We start from the raw sequence: 26,728 nt of genomic DNA, 5'->3' as shown, positions 1-26,728 counted from the left end.
TTGGGCCCAGTTTGAGATACTTTAAAGGGGTCTGATTTCAGAGAGTTCTGAGCAACCCTTCACCCCTGAAAATCACGCTTGTTTAAGGCTTCTCAAATTGGGTACCCAAAAAGCATCATTTCAGAAAATCTTGGTCATCATTCCTGCAGAAATCAAACTACTGCAAGATTTATTATCTGGATGCAGAGTTCATTTAACTTGGTCTCATCTTCACGCAAATCAATTTTGTGTGTTTTAGTCCTACTGGTGAAGGGTGTGATCAGTTCTTTCTCCAGCTCCTTAATTGCCTTAGTTCCAGTAGATTGGCAAGGAGTCCTGGGCATCCTGTCACATTGCTGATTTAAGCAGCATCCCAAATAAAAATATGAACTGTTCTCTGACTCTAACTTCCATTACCCCCAAAATAGCAGTGAACTTGGAACCAAACCAATTTATCTGATCCCTTTTGTTACCATTTTGTTAATATTTATAGCTTTTGGCTCATACTTGGAGATCTTGACTCCCATCAAAATTGGCAAATGACTGATTTCAGTGATGTATGTTCCCATCTGTTCCATTCATTTTCTTTCCAGACTTATCGCCACTCTCAGTGTATCAGGCCTCCACTGCTTCCCTTCATTGTGTCACCTCAGAAAGCAACTTTCTACCTCAAAGGATCCTTTGTAAGTAAATATTTGTGTATGTATCATATAAATGTATTCAGGGACATCAGGCTGCTGCATATCGTTTGATACGTGAACACTGGGCTTATAACAAAATGAGATGTCACTGCTTAATGAACTGGCTTTGTGCATGTGAGTGATGTTGTCTTCTAAAATTGTAGCCACATAATGGATAAGGGACTGACTACTACTGTAAGCTGAAAGTTCTCCTTTAACTTATGTGGTGGAGGTCTATACTTCGGGGGATGAAAGATGAGCACTGTCATTCTCATTCTATAAGGTATATAAGAGACTTACATAATTATTGTATTCACAGAAGAACGATTTGTTACACTATGATCACCTTCACCTACCAAAAACTGATTCCCCCAACTCCAAAAAGCATTCAAAGAATGTTACTGTTTTTTCCTTAATGTTTTCCTGAAAATACTTTTGGTGGCGTGGAGAGGAGAAATCCACTACTTTCTCCCTCCCTTGTGGGCATGTTTAACACTCACTTAATGGGGACAAATCCTCTTCTGTGAAACAGTTTCAGTTACCTCCTCCTGTAGCTATTCTGCTGAAAAAGAGAGGACTATGTTTCAGCTTAAACATTCTGCTCCATGAAAAGGTAGTCTGGATACCTCTTGGTGGGTGGATGAGTGCAGCTCAGCTGGGAAAAACGTGAGCCATGCTCCAATAGCCACAGTAACTAGTCTTTGTTAAATGGCAGATTTGGGGAGTTACTTATCAGAAGGCGAAAGTGTTTGAACGCTCTTAGGTTTTAATTTCTAGTAGGATTGGTTCCTCTCCCTTCACAGCTGTACAGGCTGCTGTGTTGCTGGGGCAAATAGTGCCTCAGTCACCACTGGAATAATGGAATAAAAGACTTACGAGCAGCCCTCAATCATTGCTCTTGGAACACAGCCTCCCTTAGTGCCCCAAGTGGTACTGCTCTTATGCCATATGGCTTGCCAGGAAAATTGTATAAGATATCCTGTAGGAACAGTGTACACACCACGTCTCTAACTCTAGATTTTTCTCTTGCTAACTTCACTGTGACTAAATTCAAACTCTAGAATTTTGTTGAATGATTGTTTTTAAGTAATAGAACTATAGTTGCCCTCACATTCCTGTAGCGCTAGGACGCATCAGCTGCGTTATTCAGTGGTTCTAATTAGGCCCAGGCACTAGTGATCAAAACTTGTGATCAATTAGTTATCCAGATAGCTCTATGAAATGAATGAGGCAATCTAAGCCCAGCTGCTGGAGGTAGATGTCTGTATCAGAACCTTCATCACAGTTGGCACTAATTGGCCATCTTGTTGGCATTCTTGACGGAAGCCAAGGATTCAATGGGCTATTAAGAGTGAATTCCCTCTTCATAAAAGCTGTTCCTGTGTACTGGGGCAGAGACCCACAGATGTGAGGGAATTGTGAGCTGCCACTGCCCATGCTATACCTGTTCTGTGGATAAGCAAATAATGGTTGTCTTTTGGGCTGTCCACCCAACATGTTTCACTAAAACAGACTTAAATGTCTTTAAATCCTCAGTATTTCCAAAGAAGAATCTTATGAAAGTGTTTTTTTTTTTTTTAATGTTTCTTCCTAGCATAAAGTGAAAATCTTGAAAATGTGGTATACTAAGCTTGGCTTCAAATCTGCAAATTCCACCTTATTCCATCCTCTTCCTCCTGTAAAGGTGGGTTTGTTACTTACTGATCACTGTTAATTCTCCTCAAACTAGGGTGACCAGACAGCAAGTGTGAAAAATCAGGACAGAGGGTGGGGGGTAATAGCCTATATAAGAAAAAGTCCCAAATATTGGGACTGTCCCTATAAAATTGGGACATCTGGTCACCCTACCTCAAACCCTTGCCATTTTGTTGTTCTGGGTGACTGATGGGGGAGTGGAAGAAAAACCTGGCTTACAGATAAAAATGGTTTTGACACCTCTGATTTGTTCAAAGACTTCTGGCCATTCTGTATTTTATGTACTAGGGGTTTAATCCTATCCAGCTCAGCTGTGGAACATTACATGTATAGGTGCAAAGTAAAAAAGTGGAATTTCTTCAGCTGTACCCCAGTGTGAGAAAAGAATTTGGCTCTTTGGGCTTGACACCACATGATGTAGGTGTACAGTATTCCTTGTGTAATCATAAAGTGCTGAGCAGGATGCTGAGTTCAAGTGACATTGATACTCTTGTTAGTGAGAGCCCTGCTGCATGGCTGCCACATCACTCTTTCATGGTAGCTGGAGTGAATCTTGAGAGAGGAGGATGTAGCTAAGTTATTCATTAGCATAATGATCTACTCAGAAAGAAACTCTGTTCTTTCCCCTGGTCTTGCCCCTTTTTACCCTGTACACTTGAGCACTGGAGTAGGTGCACAGTGGATCTGAGCCTTTACTGTTCAGTGCAACACTTAAACTTGCTTACACCCACCTACGTGTCCCTGACATTTGCATTTGTGCTAGACTGCATAAATCTTGCACTCTGTTGCTCAGGGATTTGCAGAGTCAAGGCCTTATATTTCTCTGGCTGGGACCCCCCACATCCTATCTTCACAGCCTCGACCCAATGTCCTCTTCAGGACCTGCTGCTTCTCTGTAATGATGTTCTCTCCACACATTTAGAAGTAATGTGTGGGAAGAGGGACCCCTGTTGCCAGTGAATCTGTTATATCCCAAGTAATGGGAACATGAGAATACAGAGAAGCTTCTGCAGACTGGGTGCTGATTGCCTCGATAAATACCACTTCTCAAAAAAGCTGTTCTCAATAGTATGTGACCTTGCTTAAATTCTGTTGTAAATGAGTGTTTCCAGATGATCTCTGTTCTGCCAACTGCTGCCTCCCCTCTTCACAGTAAGCTCCCTGGTGTCTTTCATGCTCAGAATGGACAAACAGGGCTGTGCCTCATTAGCTTGTTTATAGGTAGTTTGCAGTGATACAGTTAACTGGAGGATGGAGTGAAGTACAGAGTTTGGGGGTAAAGCTCAACATACCTATAGGGAAATTAGACCTACTGATGCAACACGGTATGCTTTGGTGTTAACTCGGAAAGTTAAAGGCAATGCTGCATTATTTTGGCACTTGCTGATGTGATCACTTTAGCTGCCTCTTGCATTTCTTTAGCTTGTGCTTTCTTTCATTACAGGTACATGAAGGGATGTTCAGTTTAAATCTGGATGTGGATGAAGTCTACACGTTAACTACCCTCATGACAGGCCGGAAAGGCACTTACCCAGATCCTCCTCAGTCCAAGCCTTTTCCTTCAAATTACAAGGATGATTTCAACATTCGTAAGTCAACTCATAATTTCTTAAGTTCTGTGCTGCCTGTGAGAGCAGAAGGGCTATGGTGCTTAGATGAATAATCTGCATTAGTACGGCCTAGTCTACACTAAAATGTTAGGTCGACCCAGCTACATCGCTCAGGGGTGTGAAAAATCCACACTGCTGAGTGATGTTAAACTGGCCTAATCCCTGGTGTAGACAGCACTGGGTCAAGGAAGAATTCTTCCTCTGACCTAGCTACTGCCTCTTGGGGGAGGTGGATAACCTACGCCGATGGGAGAACCCCTCCGATCAGCGTAGGTAGTGTCTACACTGAAGTGCTACAGCAGTTGTGCTGCTGTAGCATTTCAAGTGTAGACAAGCCCTTCAGCTGGTCTGTGAGAGAGTGAAATACATCACACATAGTATAGCCTTCTGGCTGCTACTGACTGCCCTGGAGTATAAATGCTGAATACTTCAAGTGCGGGTTCCTATGTGTATTCCACTGTGGGTGTGCATGCATGTGCCTGAGACTAGATTTCTAGCAAGTGGTGTCCACTGGTCTGCATCTGCGCAGTTGTTCCCCTTGTGCTCTATACCAAAGAGTTAGCAGTCCCGACTGACGCCTCTCCAGTTCCTTCTTACGACCACATGGCCTGAGTCAGAATACTGCAGTATCTGGAATTGATCCTCTTTGACAGTCTTTCCTGTAAATATTTGTTTTTTATATTGTTAGTTATTGTTAATAGTTTTCATAGTTTGATAAGTAGTTAGTTAATTAGGATCCCTATTCTGGGAAAACCTCTGATTCATTGGTGTGGGACTTGGATTATGCCCAGGCTCCCAGGCTTTAAGAATTGTGTCCCTTGCCCTCCGCTCCTTTTTGATCGGCAATAACCACCAGAGTTGCCTCTGCTGCCTTAGAGAAGCTCCTGTCTCCACTAAGTGTGGTATAAGCTGCTCCTTTCCTTGCAGAACATGGCAGGCATGAGAACTCTGGCTTGGGAAGCACCTGCTGGAACATGTTATGAGGCCTCAGTTGGATCCAGGCCACCGAGACCCATCCTCCTGTACATCAGCCTGAGACGTTGAGCATTGTGTTTTCTAGCTCTATGTCTGATTCAGGAGCAGTAACAGCTTGAACGAAGGACCCTTAATAAGAGACACTTTCATAAACATCAGAGTGGATTCCTTCCTAGATCTAAGAGAAGGGATCCCTCCCTGATCATGTCTAGGTTGGATGAGTTTTTTCACCCAGGACACAAGGACTTAGATCCTCGTAAGCTTCATGACCATGATCAAAAGGCACATAAGAGCAAGTCTTCTTCAGCACTGCTCCCCCATCATCTACACCTCTGTACCACTAACAGAAAGCCCTGAGAGCCAAAATATTGTGAACTGTTGGTACTGGCAATAACCATGCGGTCAGAATTTCTAACACCAGTGATACTGTCACAGCCTTGGAAGGAACCACAGATTACTAAGAGCTTTATTAGGCAGACTCCAAGGGTACGGGGCGACAAGACTCAGCCATCTAAGGCTCCAATGTCTAACCCCACACCGTATTGTATCTTTGTCCTCCTGGTCTCGCAATCCCCTTTGTTGTTGGGACTGACCCTCTCCAGCAAGATTCTAATGCCAGGGAGAATCTCATCTCCCATTCCATTCACTAGCCACGGTTTCCTGACACTGGTACCACCAATGGAACCGGACCCAACCTTATCTTCCAGAGAGTCTAACGTTCCAGTGGAACCATCTTCTTCTCCGCTGAGGGAGTTCAGTCTGGACAGAGGATTGAGAGCCTCCTACTTCCAGTCTCATCTGGTTAAGTGGGGACACCCGCTTGGACCAATGGTACTCTGCGTCTTGGTGACCATCACAGCCTACTTTCAATCCCTCATATTGACCTTATTGGGGACCATGGGACCCATATACACAAGAACCAGAGTCTGTGTGAGCCAGTAGGGAAATCATACCACCCCTTCCCTCAGGAGATTTGTTGGAGCCTTCCTAACCTACGGAAGAGGAGGAAGATGAACCAGATCCACTGTTACCACTAGTGCTAACACATTTCTTCCTTGCTCGATGAGGTGATTGCTTCATCCTTGCCTTGTCCTCTAGTCTAGATGACCATAAACATTTCTAAAAACTACTTCAGACAGTAGCAGAATAGCTTCAGATCCCCTTAGATGAGGTCCAGGATGCGCAATACAAGCTCTTGGACATTCTATAGCCCATGGGGTCTAGCCTAATAGCACGCCCAGTCAATGAGGCCATATTGGAACCAGCAAGAACTGTATGGTATGAGTTAGCCACTCTAATTTTGCACTGCTGTTGATTCTCAAGCACAGATGTGCCGATGGAAGAAATTATAAATATGGAGAATATTTTTGAAAAGAACTTTCTGAAAACCTGAAGCGTGTGTGGGAGTAAAAGAAATAAACCTAACCCTCATTGTTGGATTTGTTGTTCTTTGAATAGGTAATCCGCCCTTTAGTGAAGCTCCATATTTTGCTGATCAGACTGGGATATTCGAGTACTTTGTCAACACTTCTGATCCAGGGGACCACATTTTCACACTCCGCCAGGTGGTGATTCAGCGACCCATCACCTGGGCTTCTGATGCAGACCAGGCCATCAGCATTATAGGAGACTTTAAATGGTATGTCGAATCCATTTTAACTAGGCTTTGCAGAATTCAGTTTTTAGGATTTTTTTTTTTTGTAGTTTTGATGGATAATATCGATGTTTATTTTTAAGAACTTTTTTATCTATTTAAATTTTCAAGTTGCAGGAAATTTATTGGGAGGGTGTCAGACAATTTATTAATAGACAGTGAGACTAAAAAAGGTAAAGCTTTGTAACTGTTAAGACAAATTGTCAACAGCACGTGTCAAAATATACAAAGAAATATCCTTAAACTCTTTTTAAAAAAAAAAAAAAAAGTCAAGTAGCATTTTTTCTTTGCCTATCTGTAAATTTCAATTATTAATGGAAATATTTTTCACTGCCCTGTGTGTGCATGGTGAAATCAATGTTTACTGACATTTACTTTTAAAAATTTCATCCTTCGAAGACTAATTTTAACCCAGTATTCCCATGCATGTGGCATCCCATGCCCTCTCACTGGGCAGCTTGTGTCTTGAATTTTCATTCCAAAGCTAATTTGTATCTAGACTAATCCACACCTGGGATAGATTGAGTGTACATATCTGTCTTTCTGAATGCCAAGTATTGAATGATTTTGATTTGGAATGCTGAAAAAATTCTAGGCCAAATTAGTGGCAGCTTGTAAACACAAATCTAATTTTAAGGTAGAGGTCAGATTTTTGTGATTCCAGTGCAAATATCTGTACACGTGTTTGTAACCATGCTGGATGATTCCACTTAAAATCTGTTGCCCAAATGGGGAAGAGTGTATGATGACTTTAAGATGCAAAAGCTTTGGGTCAAGCTTGGCTGTGATCTGTAATGTCAATTCAAATGTTTGATGTTACAGAAATTTGAAAGAGTTCATTTGGTTACATTGGTCTTGTGGTGCCATCTTCTGGCCAGTCCCAAAAATTGCACTGACTTGATCTATAGAGCACATGGAATACTGCAGTTTAGGTAAAGATGGCTGTGGATGCGTCAGTGAGGTTAGTCAAAGTACGTTAGTAACCTGATAAACTGGGAGACTCCAGTGAGACTCTACACTTGAGTTGGAGGTCTGTTGGCTTACATGCGATGACTAATTAGAGAAAATAGGGGATGCAGAATCAAAGTTGTGCAAGGGTTGGGTGGTGTGGAAAATAATTGTGGGCATTTTGAGTTCTCTGTGTTTGTCAGTATCTGTTTATCCCATAGTATTGTCAAAAATGTTCCTCCTCCACGTTACTGTTCTGACCTCTCAGATTAGTAGGACTCTTTGTTTTCATTTTTTATTTTATTTAATTTTTCCCAGGAATTTATTGGTGTTTGTTACTACAACAACAAAAGCAGCTGAAAATTGGGTGCAAAAAACTATTAATTTTTCTGGGCAAATATCAGGGTTCATTTTGGCGAACAGAAGGATGGGGAGGGGGAATATTCAGTAGGTTAATGTTTTGAGTGGAATGCAATGTAGTTTGCTGCAGAACTAAAACAGAACTCAAAGCACAATGCCACCTCTGAGTTTAAGAAAATATATCTCTAATCCCCAAATAAAACTTCTCATTTGAATAAACATACTTTTGTAGACTTAGAACTATCAGCCTATAAATATTTACATTTAATAATTGGGCCCAATATTTTAAATATTTATAAATCCTCGCTGTCTTATGTGAAGTCCTTCAGTGTACTTCCTAGTGTTCTGAAACATTTTGATACAGATTTTCATTGCCTTCTCATTTTAGTGAGTCAAATCTTTACACCATTATCTGCTAACAGCTTGAAATGTGTACATGGTGGGCATGAGACATCGTCAGTATGTTCAGATGTGCACGCACTTCAGAGTTTGTGTGCATGCCTGTTTGTTTATTGTGTGCATCTTCTAGACTAATACACAGCCTTACTTCAACAGGCAGCTTTGCATATACACACAGACTAATGTATTATTGTAATACAATACATTGTATGAGATGTATGTATTTTCCTAATTAAACAATTATTTTTTATATTTGAATGATACAAAAGTAGAGTGAAATTCGGGGGGAAAAATAATGCTTTTTTTGTGTGTAAAACCCTGGATTTTTTTAAAGTTTTAAACTGAAAACGAAGGAGTTTACAGATTAGCAACCTCGTATTCTCGTGTGTTGAATGTCTGAGCAATTGAATGTTTGCCTGATAATCACTACTTTTACATATCTGTTGCATCTAATTAGTGCCCCTTTGATTTGCTTGTTTCATTCCCAGTTCAAGTCTAGCCTTAGCCTTGTTGAGGTACTTGTCCTTTGATATTCTCTGTCCTCATCCCTTGCTGTTGAAATGATGAGGTGGAGTGTTGAATCAGCCCATAACCTCATCTTGACCATAGAGTGGGGGATTTAGCTACAGCCACCAGTAGATCTATCTCAGTTCTACTTCCAAGTCACTAACTTCTTTTTGTGTTGTCTGTTGTTCCTGGAGTGCTTCCTAATGCTCTGCTTCCCAGCAGCATTCTTTATTTGGTCTAATGGCCATGTGGACCATTGTGATCCAGGGTCTGTGGCAATAGCTTTGGATAGATCTGTGTTTCCTCCTTGCTTTTTGCATGCAGTCTAACTGATGACATGAGAAAAGGGTCTCTGTCTGCTTGATGTTTTGTACTGTGGGCTTGCACTTCCAATTTCTCGGTACTATTGGCTTTTTGCTGAAGTATTTATAAGTGCTGGTTTTGAATCCTGTATCTAATGAGTAACTGTATAACTGAGAAACTTATCCATCCTTTAACAGTGTTACAAAAGAGCCAAGCATCAGACATATCTTCCAGTAGAAGGAGATAAAAAAAACAGATATTCCTTCAGATGTATTTATCAACTGACTTGAGGGGTGAGGCGTACACTAACAAGACTTTCTGAATAGTGGAAGTTTGCTGAATGTGTGGCCTTGAGGCACTATCTCTGTTAATGTCATTTATCTTAAGGCACTTCAGGTTTTAAACATATTGGGTTTTCAAACCGTTTGAGTTGTGGGGTTTTTTTTAATGAGCCAGAAAGTATCTTGGTACTGTGTAAAGGTGTAGTGCAATTTACACTGTAAGCTGCTTATCCTTATACTATAACTGCAGAAAAATATACTGCTTTGTAGTACACCAGGATGTCACCCTGGAATACTGGGGCCAGTTCTGGTGCCTACAATTCAAGAAGGATATTGATAAATTGGAGACCTTCAGAGAAGAGCCACAAGAATGAGTAAAGGATTTGAAAACATGCCTTGTGGTGATAGACTAAAAGAACTCAATTTACTTAGCTTAATAAAGAGAGAGGTTAAGGAGTGACTTAATTAGTCTGTAAGTATCTACATAAGGAACAAATATTTAATAATGGGCTCTTCAGTCTAGCAGGGAAAAAGATATAACATGAACCAATAGCTGGAAGTTGAAGCTAGACAAGTTCAGACCAGAAATAAAGGTTGTTTTTGATAGTCAACCATTTGAACAATTTACCAAGCGTCATGGTGGATTCTCCATCACTGACAATCTTTAAATCAAGGTAGGATGTTTTTCTAAAAGAAATGCTGTAGGAATTTTTGGGGGAAGTTCTGTGGCCTATGTTATACAGCTCAGACTAAGGGCAGGTCCACACTGGGGCGGGGGATCGATCTAGGAAACGCAACTTCAGCTACGAGAATAGCGTAGCTGAAGTCGACGTTTCCTAGATCTAACTAAATTTACTTACTTCGGGTCCACGCGGCGCAGGCAGGCTCCCCCGTCGACAGCGTTTCCTCCTCTTGGCGAGCAGGAGTTCCGCAGTCGACGGAGGAGCGCTTCTGGGATCGATCTATCGCGTCCAGATGAGACGCGATAAATCGATCCCAGAAGATCAATCTCTACCCGCCGAATCAGGTGGGTAGTGTGGACCAGCCCTAAGTGATCACAATGGTCAAATGCTTAACTCCCATAGTGCTTTTATCCATAAATCTTAATATTTTGCACAGCTGGGTAAGTGTCATAGCCATTTCACAGCTAGGGAAACTGACACACAGGGAGTTGATGTGATTTACCCCTGATCATACAGTGAGTCTGTTGAGAGTTGAACTTTGGTCTCCTTATACTTGGCTTGTATGAAAAGCTCTGTAGAAATAGAGGTTAATCTTTCATTTTTGTAGTGACAATAAGACCTGAAATATTGGGGTTGATTCCATTCCTCTAGACCAGGGGTCTCAAACATGTGGCCCACGGGGCTATTTCCTGCGGCCTGCGCCTGCCCCACCCGGCCTACCTCCAGGCCAGGGGTGGGCAAACTAAACCCACGGGATTGCCCCCCCTCGAGCCCTGCGTCGGCTGGCATCACATCCCTGCGGCCGGGGGAGGGGGGGAGAAGCAGAGGGCTCCATCCATGTGTTGCCCTGGCTTCCCTGCAGCTCCCATTGGCCGGGAACGGGGAACCGCGGCCAATGGGAGTTTCGGGGGAGGTACCAGGAGGAGCGGCAAGCAGTGTGCGGAGCCCTGCGTCCTCCTCCCCCAGGGGCCGCAGGGACATGGTTCCAGCTACTTCCCGGGCCGGGGCTGGCAGCCTGCCACCCCGGAGCCCGAAGCCCTCCTGCACCCCGGCCCCCAACCCCCCCCCCCGGACCCCCCCCCCCTCCCCCCCCCCGGCCCCCCACCCCCTGCCCTGAGCCCCCTGCTGCATCCCACACCCCTTCTGCACCCCAACCCCCTGCCGTGAGCCCCCTGCCTAAACCCCAACCGCCTGCTGCACCCCAACTCCCTGCCATGAGCCCCCTGCCAATCCCACACCCCTCCTGCACCCCAACTCCCTGCCCTGAGCCCCCTGCCAATCTCACACCCCTCCTGCACCCCAACTCCCTGCCCTGAGCCCCCTGCTGCCCCCCACACCCCAACCCCCTGCCCTGAGCCCCCTGCCAATCCCACACCCCTCCTGCACCCCAACTCCCTGCCCTGAGCCCCCTGCTGCACCCCACACCCCTTCTGCACCCTGTGCCCCTTGCCTGCACCCCAAACCCCTACTGCACCTCAACTCCCTGCCCTGAGCCCCCACCACACCCCTCATGCACCCTCTGGGGGCCGGGAGGGGGCGGAGTTGGGGTGGGGACTTCGGGGAAGGGGTTGGAATGGGGGCAGGGAAGGGGTGGGAAGAGGCGGGGCCTCATGGAAGGGGTGGAGTGGGGGCAGGGCTGGGGGCAGCGAGGGGGTGGTGTCAGTGATGCGGCCCTTGGGCCAATAAACTAGCCCTCAGGTGGCCCTCGTGGTCATTTGAGTTTGAGACCTCTGCTCTAGACTAAGGTTTGAGAGATTTGGTGGAATTTGCCAAAGCTGTGCAGCTCCCATTGATGATAGCAATTGCAGGACTTATTCTTCATATTAAAAATACTTATTCCTCCAATGTGTGCCATTGAAATGGCTGTCAAGCTATACAGAGAAGACTTAAGGATAGTAGGGAAGCATCTTTATGCTCCTTTCTTTATTCTTTTTTAAGTGTTAACTTTCTCTTTCAGGGTAAATGTGACGATAACTTGTGATGTCTACATAGAGCACCTGGGCAACGGTGGTGTGTTCATTGCAGGAAGAGTAAACAATGGCGGGATATATGTTCGATGTAGCAAAGGACTCTTCTTCTGGGTGTTTGCAGATGGCACCTACCGGGTCACTGGTGATCTCTGTAAGTATCTCATTATTAATACACAAACCCTTTTAAAGGGCTGACACTTGGTTATATCTAACCTGAAATAAAGCCAACTGGAGATTTGACGAAAAAGCTAGAGAAAATGCAGGATGCTTAATTTCATAGATGGCACTTGCATTATAAACCCATTGTCCTGTAATGAGTTGTATCCTTGCAGATAATGCCTGCAGGCTCCTGGACAAGTACATGGCTTCTTTTATTGATGATAGTTATCACTGTCTGTCTGTGCTGTATGCTTAGAATAATTGAAATTAATTGATGTAGGATGCCTTTGTCAAGATGACGTCCATGCACGTGTTTAGATACCAGGGTGGTGGATGTGGTATGAGAATGTAGGTAGATAGCATACAGCAACACTACACAATCAGTTTGATAGGATTTGAGAAGAAATTATACAGCTGAAACAAGGAGAATTTTGGTAGACAAAATGTGGTTCAAACTGGAACTTAGCAAGGTCATTAGATTTAACATCCCTACTCAAGGGGAGAATAATCACTGACGTCCTGTCTACTTATGATTCATTAAAGTAGTTTTATTTATCTCACCTAGAAGATATTTCCAGTAAAAGAGTATTTTATCACTTAGCCTTCTTTCCTGTGAGTCAAAACTGAACAGATGATTCAATAGATAGCACACTAACACTACTTTCTGTAGCACTTGACTGTCTGGTCTCCTATCAAAGTTCTGATCATACCTTACCTGCTCATCTGATCAAATCAAAAGTTTAAACCCATACTGGTATGACAGTTTTTTGTTTAAGAATGTATTAAACCCGATTTTGGCATATACTTAGTACATAAACGAAGAACTGCACTGAGATTGCTCTCTTACTTCAGTGGAATGACCATATTGCTGACAGAACTTTTTTTTTAACTTTACTATTAACCTGGGTCAAAATCCTACCAGTGAAAGGGTCCATATCCTGGGTTAACTCAACTGACTTAAAGTCAACAGAGACAACTGCTCTGTTGCCGACACTTGCTATTGTTATTTTGGATGAAACAATGGAAGGACAAATGGTCTGGCTAGCCTAATAGGATGACTTGGTTGTTCTGCTAAGGGCCTGACTTTTTTTTTCAGGGATTTGGAGTCTCTCCTCACTCCACACTTGAGTAGAAGTTGCAGGTTCTCAACACCTCTGAAAATCAGGTGCTAAATATCAAGCCAAGAAAAGGAAGGTCCCTATTATGCCTATGGGATTTGGAATTGTTTGTTATCCACTAATATCGTGTATGTGTTTCAGCTGGAGAGGAAGTCCTGATGAAAGGAATGTCTGGTGTGCGAGCCAGAGTATGGCACACACTCACTCTGAATCTCAAGGTAAGGATGCAAATCGAAAGCCACAAGAATTAACCAAAATATTCTTTACATAGATCACCTTAAAATACAGCACACGGGCACCCTGGGATATTGACTGTGCAGTAGCAATTGGTGATTGCATCAGTTAGTAATAGTCAAAGTAATGATAATACTTCATGTATTACATCTTCAAAGAGCTTTACAAACATGAATCCTCACAACACCCTAGTGAAGTGTTAATCCTGTTTTGTACAAGGTTGAGGCACAGATTGGTCTGACCCAGTGTGGCCGTTCTTATGTTCACCAAAGGTCCATCAAGCCCGGTATCCTGTCCTCTGACAGTGGTCAATGGCAGGTGCCCCAAAGGGAATGAACAGACAGATTATCATCAAGTGATCCATGCCCTGTCACCCAGTCCCAGCTTCTGGCAAACAGAGGCTAGGGACACCATTCCTGCCCATCCTGGTTAATAGCCATTGATGGACCTATCTTCCATGAATCTATCTAGCTCCCTTTTGAACCCCGTTATAGTATTGGCCTTCTCAAAACCCTCTGGCAAGGAGTTCCAGAGGTTGACAGTGCGTTACGTGAAAAAATACTTTCTTGTGTTTGTTTTAAACCTGCTACCTATTAATTTCATTTGGTGGCCCCTTGTTCTTGTATTATGAGAAGGAGTAAATAACACTTCCTTATTTACTTTCTCTATACCACTAGGGATTTTATAGACCTCTATCATATCCCCCCTTAGTCACCTCTTTTCCAAGCTGAAAAGTCCCAGTCTTATTAATCTCTCCTCATACGGAAGCCGTTCTATACCCCTAATCATTTTGTTTTCCTTTTCTGAACCTTTTCCAATTCCAATATATCTTTTTTGAGATGGGGCGACCATATCTGCACGCAGTATTCAAGGTGTGGGTGTATCATGGATTTATATAGAGGCAATATGATATTTTCTGTCTTATCTTTCCCTTTCTTGATGATTCCCAACATTCTGTTCGCTTTTTTGACTGCTGCTGCACATTGAGTGGATGATTTCAGAGAACTATCCACAATGACTCCAAGATCTTTTTCTTGAGTGGTAACAGCTAATTTAGACCCCATCATTGTATATGTATAGTTAGGATTATGTTTTCCAATGTGCATTACATCTCTACCTCGATATAACATGACCCGATATAACACGAATTCGGATATAACGCGGTAAAGCAGTGCTCTGGGGGGGTGGGGCTGTGCACTCCGGTGGATCAAAGCAAGTTCAATATAACGCGGTTTCACCTATAACGCGGTAAGATGTTTTGGCTCCCGAGGACAGCGTTCTATCGAGGTAGAGGTGTATTTTGCATTTATCAACATTAAATTTCATCTGCCATTTTGTTGCCCAGTCACCCAGTTTTGTGAGATCCTTTTTAGATCTTCACAGTCTGCCTAGGACTTAAATGGTGAAATGATCAGTGCAATACCACAGAGGGAGATGTTGGAACATTGGGATTAAACGCTGCAGTTTTTAGTTCCCAGGAATGAGCTGTAACACCCCCTAGACTGTGCTTTGCATAAAGTCCTAGTGGAGTTAAAGTAACTTTGTTTTGCTTTTTGGTGATACCGCATTCCACTAGGTACAGAGATGTAGTCTGCCCTGCTGTATACCACAGGCCTTTATATTTCACCCAGTACCCCTGTATCGAACCCAATAACTTGTGTTTGACTAAAGTATATTTTACAGAGAGGCATCTAGACTTGACTTGAAGACATCAACAGATGCAGAGTCCACCACTTCCCTTGGTAGTTTGTTCTAATGGCTAATCACCCTGGTTTTTGTTGTTTTTTAAAAATTCTGCCTAATGTGAATTTGTCTGGCTTCAGCTTCCTGCCAGTGGTTCTTATATGCCTTTGCCCACTCAATTGATGAGCCCTTTAGTAGTTAGTGTATTCTTCCGGTGAAGGTACTTATCCACTGCGATCAAGTTACCTCTCAGATCATGTGTATATGGTAAATTAGTGTGTGGCAAACCGGGGTGCAGATCTACAGTGCTACCTGTTATGGTGGGCCCTGCTGCTTTTACTCCTGCTTATTTTAAAATTTTGCAAAATTCTTCATATTTTATTTTGTCAAAATACCACAAAATAATCATGCCAGTTTCAATTATTTTGGTAATTTATTTCAAATTACCTGTCAGCAAGTGTGTCTAACAATACAGATAACAAAAGAGAGTCAGAAATGTTTTTTGGTGAATGGATTCTTTACTAGGCAAGTTAATACAGAACTTTGAGTAGTAATTCATTTAAAATACAATACAGAGATGTATTTCCTGCACCCCTGGAAGCAGTGCAAAGGCTTGGGGAAGTCAGGAGTAATGGAGGAGCTGAGGGAGAGGGAAGTAATTGCTGAGAAGGAGCCTGAGAGTGAACCTGGAAAGTTGTTGAATATTGGCACAACATTAGCACTTTCACATTCCTGTGGAATCTCCCTACTTTGCCATGACTTAAACAAATTTAACGTCAGTGGGTCAGAGATCTCTCTTAGGACTTTTGGGCTAATTATGCAGGCCTGCTGATTTTTAAAATGTTTATCCTTAGTGGATATTGTCCAACATCCTCCTCGGTTACAAATAGACTGGAAAGTACATTCTCCTCCTCATAAAATAAAGTCACATTTCTTTTTGGGTTTGGAGCAGAAATATTTATTTAAATATGTTGTCTTTTTCTGCATCGCTACTAAGAATGTTACCATTTTACATAGCATACCGTCTCTAGCCATAATTTGGCAGCACTTCTCCATCACCTCCAGGACCACTGTCAGCAACTCCTTAAATATTCATATCTAGCCAGCTTTGTGTGGTGTTGACTCATGTAACTAAAAAAGCAGATGTCACATGCTTTTCTGTGGAACTTCTAAAACCAGATTTCCTGCCCTTGTGTAAACTTTGCCATCACACCTGGTCTGAGACCAGTTAAGCACAGGCTTGAATTGAGATAAACCTTTTTTTAAATTGCATACTAAGTCTATGCCCCTAGTTGCCCACATTCCAGCATGTTTGCTGTAAGACTGGCACATTGCTTTGTGGGTGTTCTTGGTTCATCTTAATTTTTTTAGAGTTGGAGAAGAAGGGATTATCTTGGGGTTAAGGCTCTGAACTGGGACTGGAGTGATTTGGGTTCAGTTTCCACTCATCCACAGACTGTGTGACTTCAGAGAAGATTCTTAATCTTCATGCCCCAGTCCACGTCTGTAAAATGGGGATAATGACACCTACCTCACAGGGATGTTGAGGGTAAAAAAGTGCTATTTGTGAGGTACACAGATATAGGGGTGGTAGAGAGAAGGTTGTCAGTGTCATTTTGGAACTACCTCTAGGACATGTTCCTGTAATTGATAAATATTTCCAGGCAACCTCCTAGTTGATGTGATGGTAGAAAAAATGGAGCTCCTTCTAAAGAGTTCTAATAGTGGCCAAAGAGGATAATCCCTGCTGGACCACTCTTTCCTTCTGTTCAGTGATCCCTCTGCAGCTCTTGCCTTCGGTTATAGCAGCCCTTAGACCAGGGGTCGGCAGCCTTTCAGAAGTGGTGTGCCGAGTCTTCATTTATTCACTCTAATTTAAGGTTTCACGTGCCAGTAATACATTTTAACGTTTGTAGAAGGGCTCTTTCTATAAGTCTATAATATATAACTAAACTATTTTTGTATGTAAAGTAAATAAGGTTTTTAAAATGTTTAAGAAGCTTCATTTAAAATTAAATTAAAATGAAGAGCCCCCCCGGGACTAGTGGCCAGGACCCAGGGAGTCTGAGTGCCACTGAAAATCAGCTCGCATGCCACCTTTGGCACCCATGACATAGGCTGCCTACCCCTGCCTTAGAAAGTGTAATATAAACTCTGATATTTGGTGCGTATTTTTGTTTGTTACTGCTATCTAGTGGAAGATAGTAATATTGCTACTTAAAATGTTTACACTGAAAGTTACTTTGTATTAATGGCACCATCATAATCAAAAGCAGTAAAAATGTATTTTAATTACTATCATGAGTGCATACAGTTCTAACTACACTTAAGGAACGGAGCTTTTGATTCCTGTTAACCTTGGAGAGCTAACACAGCTCTGAGAGAGTGAGCTGGATTCTATTCCTCCTTGTGTCTGGCATTTCAGTTAGTTCCATCCATGCAAATCCACTGACGACAATAGGGGTTGCTCAGGGCAGTCTAATGGCAGATTTTGCCTAGCGGAACTCTTACATCACCAGAAGTAAGAGGAAAACCCAGTTTAACTCTCAAATTCTAGGTTGATTTCGCAAGGTTGGAGCGTAGGGGAAATACATCTCTACATGCAAACTATAAATGTATTTGATTTGGAGTTAACTGAGCTGATAAACATAACACTATGATGCAGTATTTTAGCTGCTATTCAGTAGAGAACTGCACTTGAAGCACTATAAAGGGCTAATGTTTTCACAAGTGCCTCCAACATCTTGTAGATGAGATAGGGAAAGTCAACCCCTAATGACAGGTCTAGTGTGTTAAACTGATAACTGGATTTGTTAAACTTTCTTCCCTTTCTTTGGACAGGGTTCTTCTGCCTCAGGATTGCTCAATGGTTATCCTCTCTGGGAGAACGTCACCTTATCTGAGACAAGCCATGGCTGGGCGGCTATTGGAACACGCTCCTTTGAATTCGCACAGTTTGACAATTTTCACGTTGAGGCCAGTTGAGGTTGCTGGCATACTAAGACAAGCCAGTTGTTTTATTACTACTTTGAATCGGAGCCAGTTCAAACTTTGGAGATAACTTGTAAATACTATTTTGTGGTTGATTTGTTGGCCAGCGTTCTAAATTCCACCCTTATTTATTACTGTTTGTTAGAAATGTACTTGAGTAGGTATGTGTTACACATGCCTGTGACTTAATCGAAAGGATGCTCTGGGATTTTGCCCTTTAATTTTCAGAGATAAGTTTTTGTTTAAGTTAGAGATGGCAAACAGGAGCCATGGATTGAAACTCTCTTGAATATGCCCCAGTTCACTTGTGAGCCATTTGAAGAAATTAACGTGCAGTATGTAGAGGACCTCAGAAGCTTCAGTTTTAACACTTACCTGGCTCTGGTGTTTTCCTTTCACCCTCCAACTAAGAATTAAACATCTAAATTTAGTGAACATATTCCTAAAGGGTCACGTTTACTGTTCCCAAATTCCCCTTTCAACAAAGTGCTTAATTCTGTTACAATAGAAAGATGTTTGCCATAGTCTGAGGCTAGGGAATACACAACTGCAAGTGCATTTGAATTACTTCTCCCAGTTGTAAATGAGACCTGCAATACCAGCCTTTAGACATATATATTTTGAGGCTGTAATCTGTACATTGGAGTACAAACACAGCTTATGGTTGATTTGGCCATTTAGGAAGTGCCTTATGTTTAAACTACCTCTGTCATTAATGACAAAGTAGCAAATGAGCTATTGTAATACAATCAGCTGTTGATATCCCCACTCCTTTCTGTGCACTATCTTGGTTGCTTTTCCAGGAGGGAGGGGAAAGATGGGTCTCTTAATTTGGTGAGGTGCTTAGATAATATGGTCATGAGCTCTTGAAGTACAGATGAGCAGATTTCCTCTTGAGTTTACACCCAAGACAGCTGTCACTCAGCTACTCAATGGTCTCTGATAAGTAAAGACCCCATTCTGAGATGCAGAAATTATCTTTCACTGGATGTTGACAACTGTAAACTTTTCCATTTATGTCAGGGCAGGACTCCGAAGTAGCTAATATGTGAAAAATGTGCTTCTTTTCCTAAAAGGTTTGTCAAGCATCTTCCACTTATGATACGGGACTCTATCCTAAAACAGAGAATAAATTAAGTATAATTATATGCTATAAATCCTCAGGGGGAAAAAACCCTCTCCATTTTGCTGTCATTCCTTGGCTTTCCAAGTCACTGCAACAGCTGCAGAGTTAATTTATTCTTGAATGTATAAGTGAGTCTTGAAGTACAGAGCGAGACTCTCATATATTGCTACTCTAGGTTCTGTAGACTCCTGCATTTTTCTTCCTTTGTTTGTTCGTGTTCTGCTCGGCTCAGTTTGGAAATAATAACTTGGTAGTTCAACGAGATGCATGACAAGATGACATACTAGAAGGGAAAACTTTCCATACCTCCTAATTGATTAATGCTTACCAAATTTCACTGTTTTAATTCAGGAAATCCAGTGAGACAAGAATCTAACTCCAGAGTTGATAACACACTTGAAACCTGGATAAGGACATATTTATTAGGCAATCTTCTGTCTTAAGAGACTGCCCCAAAGTATCTCTAAACATACTGAGCACAGTTCTGATCCACTTTTATTAGAAGACTAATTCTTAAGCAACTGGTTGTTCTGAATGGTCGCTTAAGACAGGTATAATGTAATTACAGGTATTTTGCAGTTTGAAGATAACGGGATAATGCAGAGCATTTTTCAAATAGCTTTTGGAGAAAGATATCTCAGAATTCCATCCTTACATCCCACTCTAGCAATTATTTTCCTAAGCAATTACTGACGCATCTTGTGACTATTAGCAAAAGCCTTTATACATAGTCTCATACATTCAGTTAACCTTGAAAACAATAAATTTTAAAGTGATTTTTAACTATTGTCATGGGCAGTAAGCAAGTTAGTTTTTATTTGATAAATGAGAGAGAATTTCTAGGCCAATATTCAGACTGGGGTGGCCTAGATTTAGGTGCCTAACTTTATATTTAGATACCTAAATAAGTGGTCTGATTTCCAGAGGGATGTCAGTGGGAGCTGCAGATGTTCAGCACTTCCCAAAGTCAGGCCACTTGTGGGTCCCTAAAGTTTGACACCTATTTGAGGAATGTCTGTAAATGAACAAGTTACAAGAGAAATTTAAATTTGGCAGAACTAGATATCTGTTCGTAATGGGATATTTCTGCAGCAATTCTAGCTAACTCTATTAGCTGCAGGGTGTATATGCGTGGGTGATGGAACAGCACTGATGATGCAATTATTCCAAAGAATACAGTTTTTACATTTTTGCACTAGTTAATTAACCAATTTTACTGTTTTTGCATTATGGACTAAATGTGTTGTACATTGTTGGGAGTATAGTTTTTATGTTAACTTATAAAATTAAAGTTAAGGGATTTAAAATGTTTTAGATTATTGTGAATACTATGTTTACTGAAGTTTTGTTGTGTAGTCATCTTATACATCTGTAATTCTTTCCCTTTGAATGGACTGTAATGCACTTGGCGATAGCAGATAAGCCGTTAAGTGTTTCAGTAAGGGACAGTTTTACATGGTTGATTATAAATACTAATGATTCCAAATGAGCAAATAAAACACTTTTAAAAAACCCTTCATTTGTGCAGAGCCATTCTGTAAATGCATCTTAGTATCCTTCAGAGAGAGGATTGATAATCTTTCATTTGTGATTCCTGATAAGGATGCTTGTCATTAGGCTAACTGGTCTGGAAGATTTTGCTACTGCAACTTTGAAAGACTTTTAACAGTCTTCATTTACAAAGCTCTCAAGAAGATCCCTATAGGTTAGTGCTTGCAATCCTGATGTGATATTCTTTAAACAATATTTTTACTTAACTGGAGCAAGGATACACTTTAAGGCCTTTGCACTTAGCTAAGGGTATGAAGTTTTTTTAATGTCTAGTCTTGCAAAATGCAGAGTGTCTTCAAATGTCTTTTGGCTTCATTGGCAGTTGACCACCTTGTAGGATTAGGCTTCAGGTCCATTTATCTACAGATGGGTGACGAGTTATTATAAAGGGCTCAGGTTTTATAGGGTTAAAAGTGACTTACCTTCCCTTGAATTCAAATTTAAAAACTAGGTTAAAAACATCAAACTCCAACTTTAAAGGAGAACAGAAATTCCTGGCATGAACAACCATGTAATCTGGGCTGTTTCTGCCCATGTTACACCACTTGCCATTTAGACTGGTAGCTTACATTTTCAATGCATGCTCTTGCAAATAAAAGGCCTTCAAGTATCTGAGTGTCCCCCACCATCACAGCAAGGGTGCTGCTTGAGTTGCAGCAGAATTTTCTATCACAGGATATAAATAACTTCAACAATGCAAAGGTTGGGTCAGAATAAATCTATTTTAGGTGAATCACCTAGCCCAACAAACCAGCACCTGGTGGGTTATAGGATATGTAGACTGGTGTTGGTTCAGTCACTATAAACCGCTGTTGAGATTTTCAAAGTAGTCTAGGATGTGTACACACATCTGCTTTGAAAAATCTCAACCAGTATCTTTTCCATTCTTTGGTGGTCTTCCTAGGATTCTTCAGACATGGTTTCAGGCATCCTCATGCCATCAATACATGAAGACTTTTAACTACCAAGGTTGCTTTCTGTTTTGGATGTTGTGAAAGCCAAGACAATAACAGGGTTCAAAAAATAACTAGCTAAATTCATGGAGGATAGGTCCATCAATGGCTGTTAGCCAAGATGGGCAGGGATGGTGTCCTTAGCCTCTGTTTGCCAGAAGCTGGGAATAGGCAACAGGGAATGGATCACTTGATGATTACCTGTTTTGTTCATTCCCTTTGAAGCACCTGTTACTGGCCACTGTCAGAAGACAAGACTACTGGGCTAGATGGACCTTTGGTCTGACCAATATGGCCATTCTTACGTTCTTATGTCAAAACCAATTGCAAATGCTTTGGATTAACAGAAGGAGAATGTTTCTTATGAGAACTTAAGCCAATTATCCTAAATACTTGTCAGTGTCCCCTGATTTCTCCCCGTTGCCATGTAAAGAACATTTGCAATTACATTTTCCATTTCTTTTAAAAGTACAAAAATTGGCAGGAGAATACAGGCAGGTGGAGTATCTGAAACTACCCTGAACTCATTTTTGAAATTGACTAGATCTCAAGCTGACATTTTCCTTTTAAACTCTCAGTTGTATTAATCTACAAACAGGAGGAGCCTGGAAGAAAGTCAAGTGAGAAGCTGTTGTTTATCTCCGATTATATCTTTAATTTCTTTTCTGGGTTAGCAGAACCCAAATACAGCTGCCTCAAACTGGCTGGCTTGCTGGAGCTGATGTTGCTATGTGATGTTTTGGTGCTATTGTGTTTGTATTCACTAAGCCTTATGAGCACTTCACAAGAATTTGTATCCCAACTATGATTTGCACATTACATCTATTGCAGGTTAGTGGGGAGTGACTTTCTCCCATATGATGGCTTTTCAGTGGCCTATATGAATGAAGTTTTTAGTTCCAGTCCAGGTCCTAAAGGCCACAAAAATGGCCTCAACAGTTATTGCTGCTCTTCAAGGTGGCTAAGGACTTAAAATGCCTAGAAGCCTAATTTAACCTCTTGCTTTTAGGTCTAATCCTCCAGGTCAGAGAGAAGCTACATGTGCCTGTGTGTGTGCACACATCTTCACTTCCATTGCCTGGGTTCTATTTGTTCTGTGGTTAGACAGGCTATTAATCTGTAGAGCTGTCAATCCAGCACCTTTCCTGAGTGTGAATTAACACAGAGACAGGACCTGGCTTTGGAAACAAAACAGTTACCACATTTAAAAAGGCTTGCCAGGGTTAGCAAGACATAACAAAATAGCCCCTTAGTTTACCAATGATTGGGATGCAAGCTTTTTTAAAGCTCCATATAATACATTTTGTTCATACTGAAAAGCATGATGACAATATTACATTACAATTAATGTCCTGACTTGTTAAGAACAGAAAAATAAAATGACAAATGCTTATCTGGCACCACAACAAAGATGAGTTATAGATGTTCAGTTTGGATGTGCTTTGTGTGTGGAGTTGGAAGGTTCAAAAATCATCCTGTACACATCAGCAACACCGACAAATACATTAATATCCAGCAAATTTTGTTTGCTGCTCGACGTGCTCCTTTCATTTCTTAAGTTCCATATTATGCATGCTTTGGTGTCATCCTAATAGTAATGTTCTTGTTTGTAGAATCAATGTGTAAAAGAAGACCAGGAATAATTGCCCAGAGTAAATATTAAGATCCAAACTAAAATTCTTTGAGGACCTGAATGACTTTGAAGCCAGTGTATAAAACTGCCCCCTATTTGCCATTGTACACCCAAAAGCCGGGTTAAACACCATTGTAGAAAGTGGAGGGAAAAATCAGCCCAAATGTTTAAAAATGAGTAGCTTTTCTCCTCGCCTCCCTGCCTGACTTTGTTAGTGTCTTAGATTGCATGACTAATTTACAGCTCCTCTGTGTGGCTCCCCATTTTACAGGGTATAGGGAGTGTACACACCCCCTCTCCCAGTAACCCATAGGACTAAAGTGCAGAGTTGTACAGTGAGTCATTGGCTTGGATTAGAACTAAGGCATGTGGGTTCTCAGAAGCCTGCTGCGAACACTGGTCTGTTGTGACCCTAAGACCATCCCAATGCTAGAGGGAAAGGGGTTCACTGGAATCAGAATTTCATCTGGCCTGATCAGTTCAATGTACCCCAATTCACTGATGTCATAATCTGTAGCTAATCAGTGGCATGTAAGGTATCACTGGAAGACCAATAACACTTATCACTAATATTCTTGCATGGTGTATGTATGGTAAACACCCAAAGGACTGTACAAATGTGAAGGACATATGAGACTAAAATGTTTGAACCAGGCAAGTCTGAGGAGTAGGTAAACCGTGTTTTTTTTTTTTTTTTTTCAGACAAAGGAAAGGCCAATGCCTCCACCCAGGTGCAATCACAGACAATTGGCAATCAGTCAAATGGCCATTCATTGGCATACTGGAGATTGCAGGGAAGAGATCAACTTGGATTGTAGAAAAGCACTACTGGGGAAGAAACCGGCATGGAACCTTGTCCATCAGACTTCATGGTACCATTCCTCACAGCGGGGGCCCTAAACTTTGAGAAGGATGCATTTCAGAAGTTCACTGGACTATAAAAGAGAGGGGCAAAGAACCCCAAACGATCTTTCACCTAAGATGACAAAAGAATTGAGCATTTTGGACTCTGGGGGAGAACCTGACCAAGGGGCAATTAGCCTTCTTGATGGAAGGAGGTGTAGTAAGAATCTTACCTTGAACCAAGACTATAGTTTTGGTAAGTCTTAGTCACTAGAAAGCATTTCACACTTCTAATTGTTTCTGAATCCCTTATACTTGAACTCACTTGAAACCTCTCTCTTTTTACTTGGACACTTCAAGTCCAACCCAGTACTGCGTAGGGCTTGAAGTGATTATTAACTCCAATTAAAGCAACTAAGCTGCTTTGCTTTGTCTCTTTAAAGGAGCAATGGAACCTTATTACTCTGAATGTTCCAGGAAAGGGCTGGACATTTCAGGACAGATGATTTTGGGGAACTTCAGGACTGAGGGTATATTTGGTGTCACTTGGCTAGTAGTAAGCAAAGCTGGTGGAGACCAGCTGTAGTGTAAAGAGCAAGCCGGTAGAGCCCTGCAGAACCAGGGCTGTTCAACACACACTGCATGCAAGCTGGGGGTGTCCAGAAAAGGAGCTACACCAGCAGTGCCTTTTAAGGCACTCGGGGTTACAGCACAAGTGGTGATATAACATCTCTCTGGTCTGGGTTGAACCCCAAAATGTGACAACTTCACTCCTGGAAAGTCTTACTTTAACATGTCAGACTCTAGTGCAGAGCTGGTCAGGAATTTTTTGACAAAAGGTTTTTCCCCTGGTAAAGGCAGATTATTCAAAACTGAACCCCCACCCCCCAGGAATGTGTCAATTTCAACAAATTGTCCAAAAAAAAAAAAAAGAAGAGTATTGAAAATGTCAAAACATCTCATTTTTGATTCTCTTGGAATTAAAGGTTTTGACTTTTTGGTTCGAAATGATTTTAAATTTAGAACTTTTTTTTTTATTTTTTTTAGTTTAAAAAATTAAACTAAAAGTAAAACATTGAAACAGTTTCAAAATGATCAATAAAAAACATTTTGATTGACCAGAACTGATTTTTTTTTCTTCAGGTTTTCTGTTTGTGGATGTTTTTTTGAAATTTACTTCCTGTCCCAATTGAGTGGGGAAACCATCTCCCACCCAGCTCTGATCCAGCATTTCTATCTTGGCCAGTGTCTTCTATGCTGGGACAGTGGCAGGGCTAGGTGGGGTGGGAAAACACTTGATGATCAATATCCCTCACATGCTGGAGTTGAGGTTTAAAGTACATCAACAGTTTTAAGATTCTCAAATGAAAGGCTTTGTGACCCACAGAGTCTGACAATCGAATACATTATTATTATTTGAGTCCGTCTGAAAAGAGCATGCAGCAGTGACAGACAGCAAATCCTATTAAGGATGTCCATTCTCTACTCTACTCTAATGTGATTGCTCTCATGGTGGGAGCAATAAATGGCGGTGTTCATGGAGCTGTAAAACAGTGAGAGCGCATTCGGGTTTTGTGCTGAGTCCAGGTGAATGCTAATACTTCAGTGTGAGATCTATAAAGCTGCATTGGGGCACACAATGGCTGTGGCTCAAACTGCCTATTTCCTATTCGGTCTGATATTGCTGGCTAATGGCTCAACTTGAATTTTCTTTCGTTCCTCCACTGATGCTTTATCCTAAAATGCTTTTTGCCAATGGTCTATGGACTTCACTCAGCTTAGCAGGACAAAACGAATAGTAGAAGATATATCATCCAATCCACCTCCCAGGCAATGTAGGATTATTCCCTGTAGTCTATTTTCAAGTGCCTTGCTTCATCTAGTTTTAAAAGTGCCATCTTGATGGGGCTTCCACCTCTTTTCATCATGGGATTATTCTCCAGTTTAGTTTGTCTTGCTACTTGAAATGTTTTGCTAAGGTTCAGCCTAAGTTCTCTCTATCTTAATTACTTCCCATTGCTTCTCATTATACATCTCTGTATCATACCAAACTATCTTCCATTTTGGTGTTTAGAACAGTGAGAGGTTAGGCTAGTGGACAGAGTGCTGGGAGTTGGTGAGAGACCTGGGTTTTAGCCCCACACAGGGACAGAGGTCAGGAAAGGACCTTCTGGGTCATCAAGTCCAGTCCCCTACCATGGCAGGCAATTCCATTATATAATCTCATTCATAAATTTATCAAGCTCCATCTTAAAACTATTTAGGTTGTTTGCCCCATCTATTCCTATTGGGAGGCTGTTCCAGAACCTCACCCCTCTGATGGTTAGAAACCTAATTTCCAGCCTAAATTTATTTCTAATTTATAACCATTTGTTCTTGTGCCAATGCCGTCC

General features: G+C 41.6%; 1 protein-coding gene across 1 annotated transcript in view; it reads left to right on the top strand.

The window, feature by feature from the left end:
* The window catches only part of GALC (galactosylceramidase), a 61,063-nt gene extending 40,223 nt beyond the window's left edge, over positions 1–20,840 (top strand). The window contains exons 11-17 of the mRNA XM_026651508.1: positions 573–662; positions 2,254–2,343; positions 3,799–3,943; positions 6,398–6,578; positions 12,032–12,195; positions 13,463–13,539; positions 18,080–20,840. Of these exons, the coding sequence (XP_026507293.1) occupies positions 573–662; positions 2,254–2,343; positions 3,799–3,943; positions 6,398–6,578; positions 12,032–12,195; positions 13,463–13,539; positions 18,080–18,223 (891 nt within the window). The 3' untranslated portion in view covers positions 18,224–20,840. The remainder of the gene's footprint in view (positions 1–572; positions 663–2,253; positions 2,344–3,798; positions 3,944–6,397; positions 6,579–12,031; positions 12,196–13,462; positions 13,540–18,079) is intronic.
* The last annotated feature ends 5,888 nt before the right edge of the window (positions 20,841–26,728 follow it).

Source organism: Terrapene carolina, unplaced genomic scaffold (assembly GCF_002925995.2).
Source record: "Terrapene carolina triunguis isolate 2854851 unplaced genomic scaffold, T_m_triunguis-2.0 Scaffold96, whole genome shotgun sequence".
Classification (NCBI taxonomy): Eukaryota; Metazoa; Chordata; order Testudines; family Emydidae; genus Terrapene; species Terrapene triunguis.
This window is presented reverse-complemented; position numbering and strand designations above follow the sequence as displayed.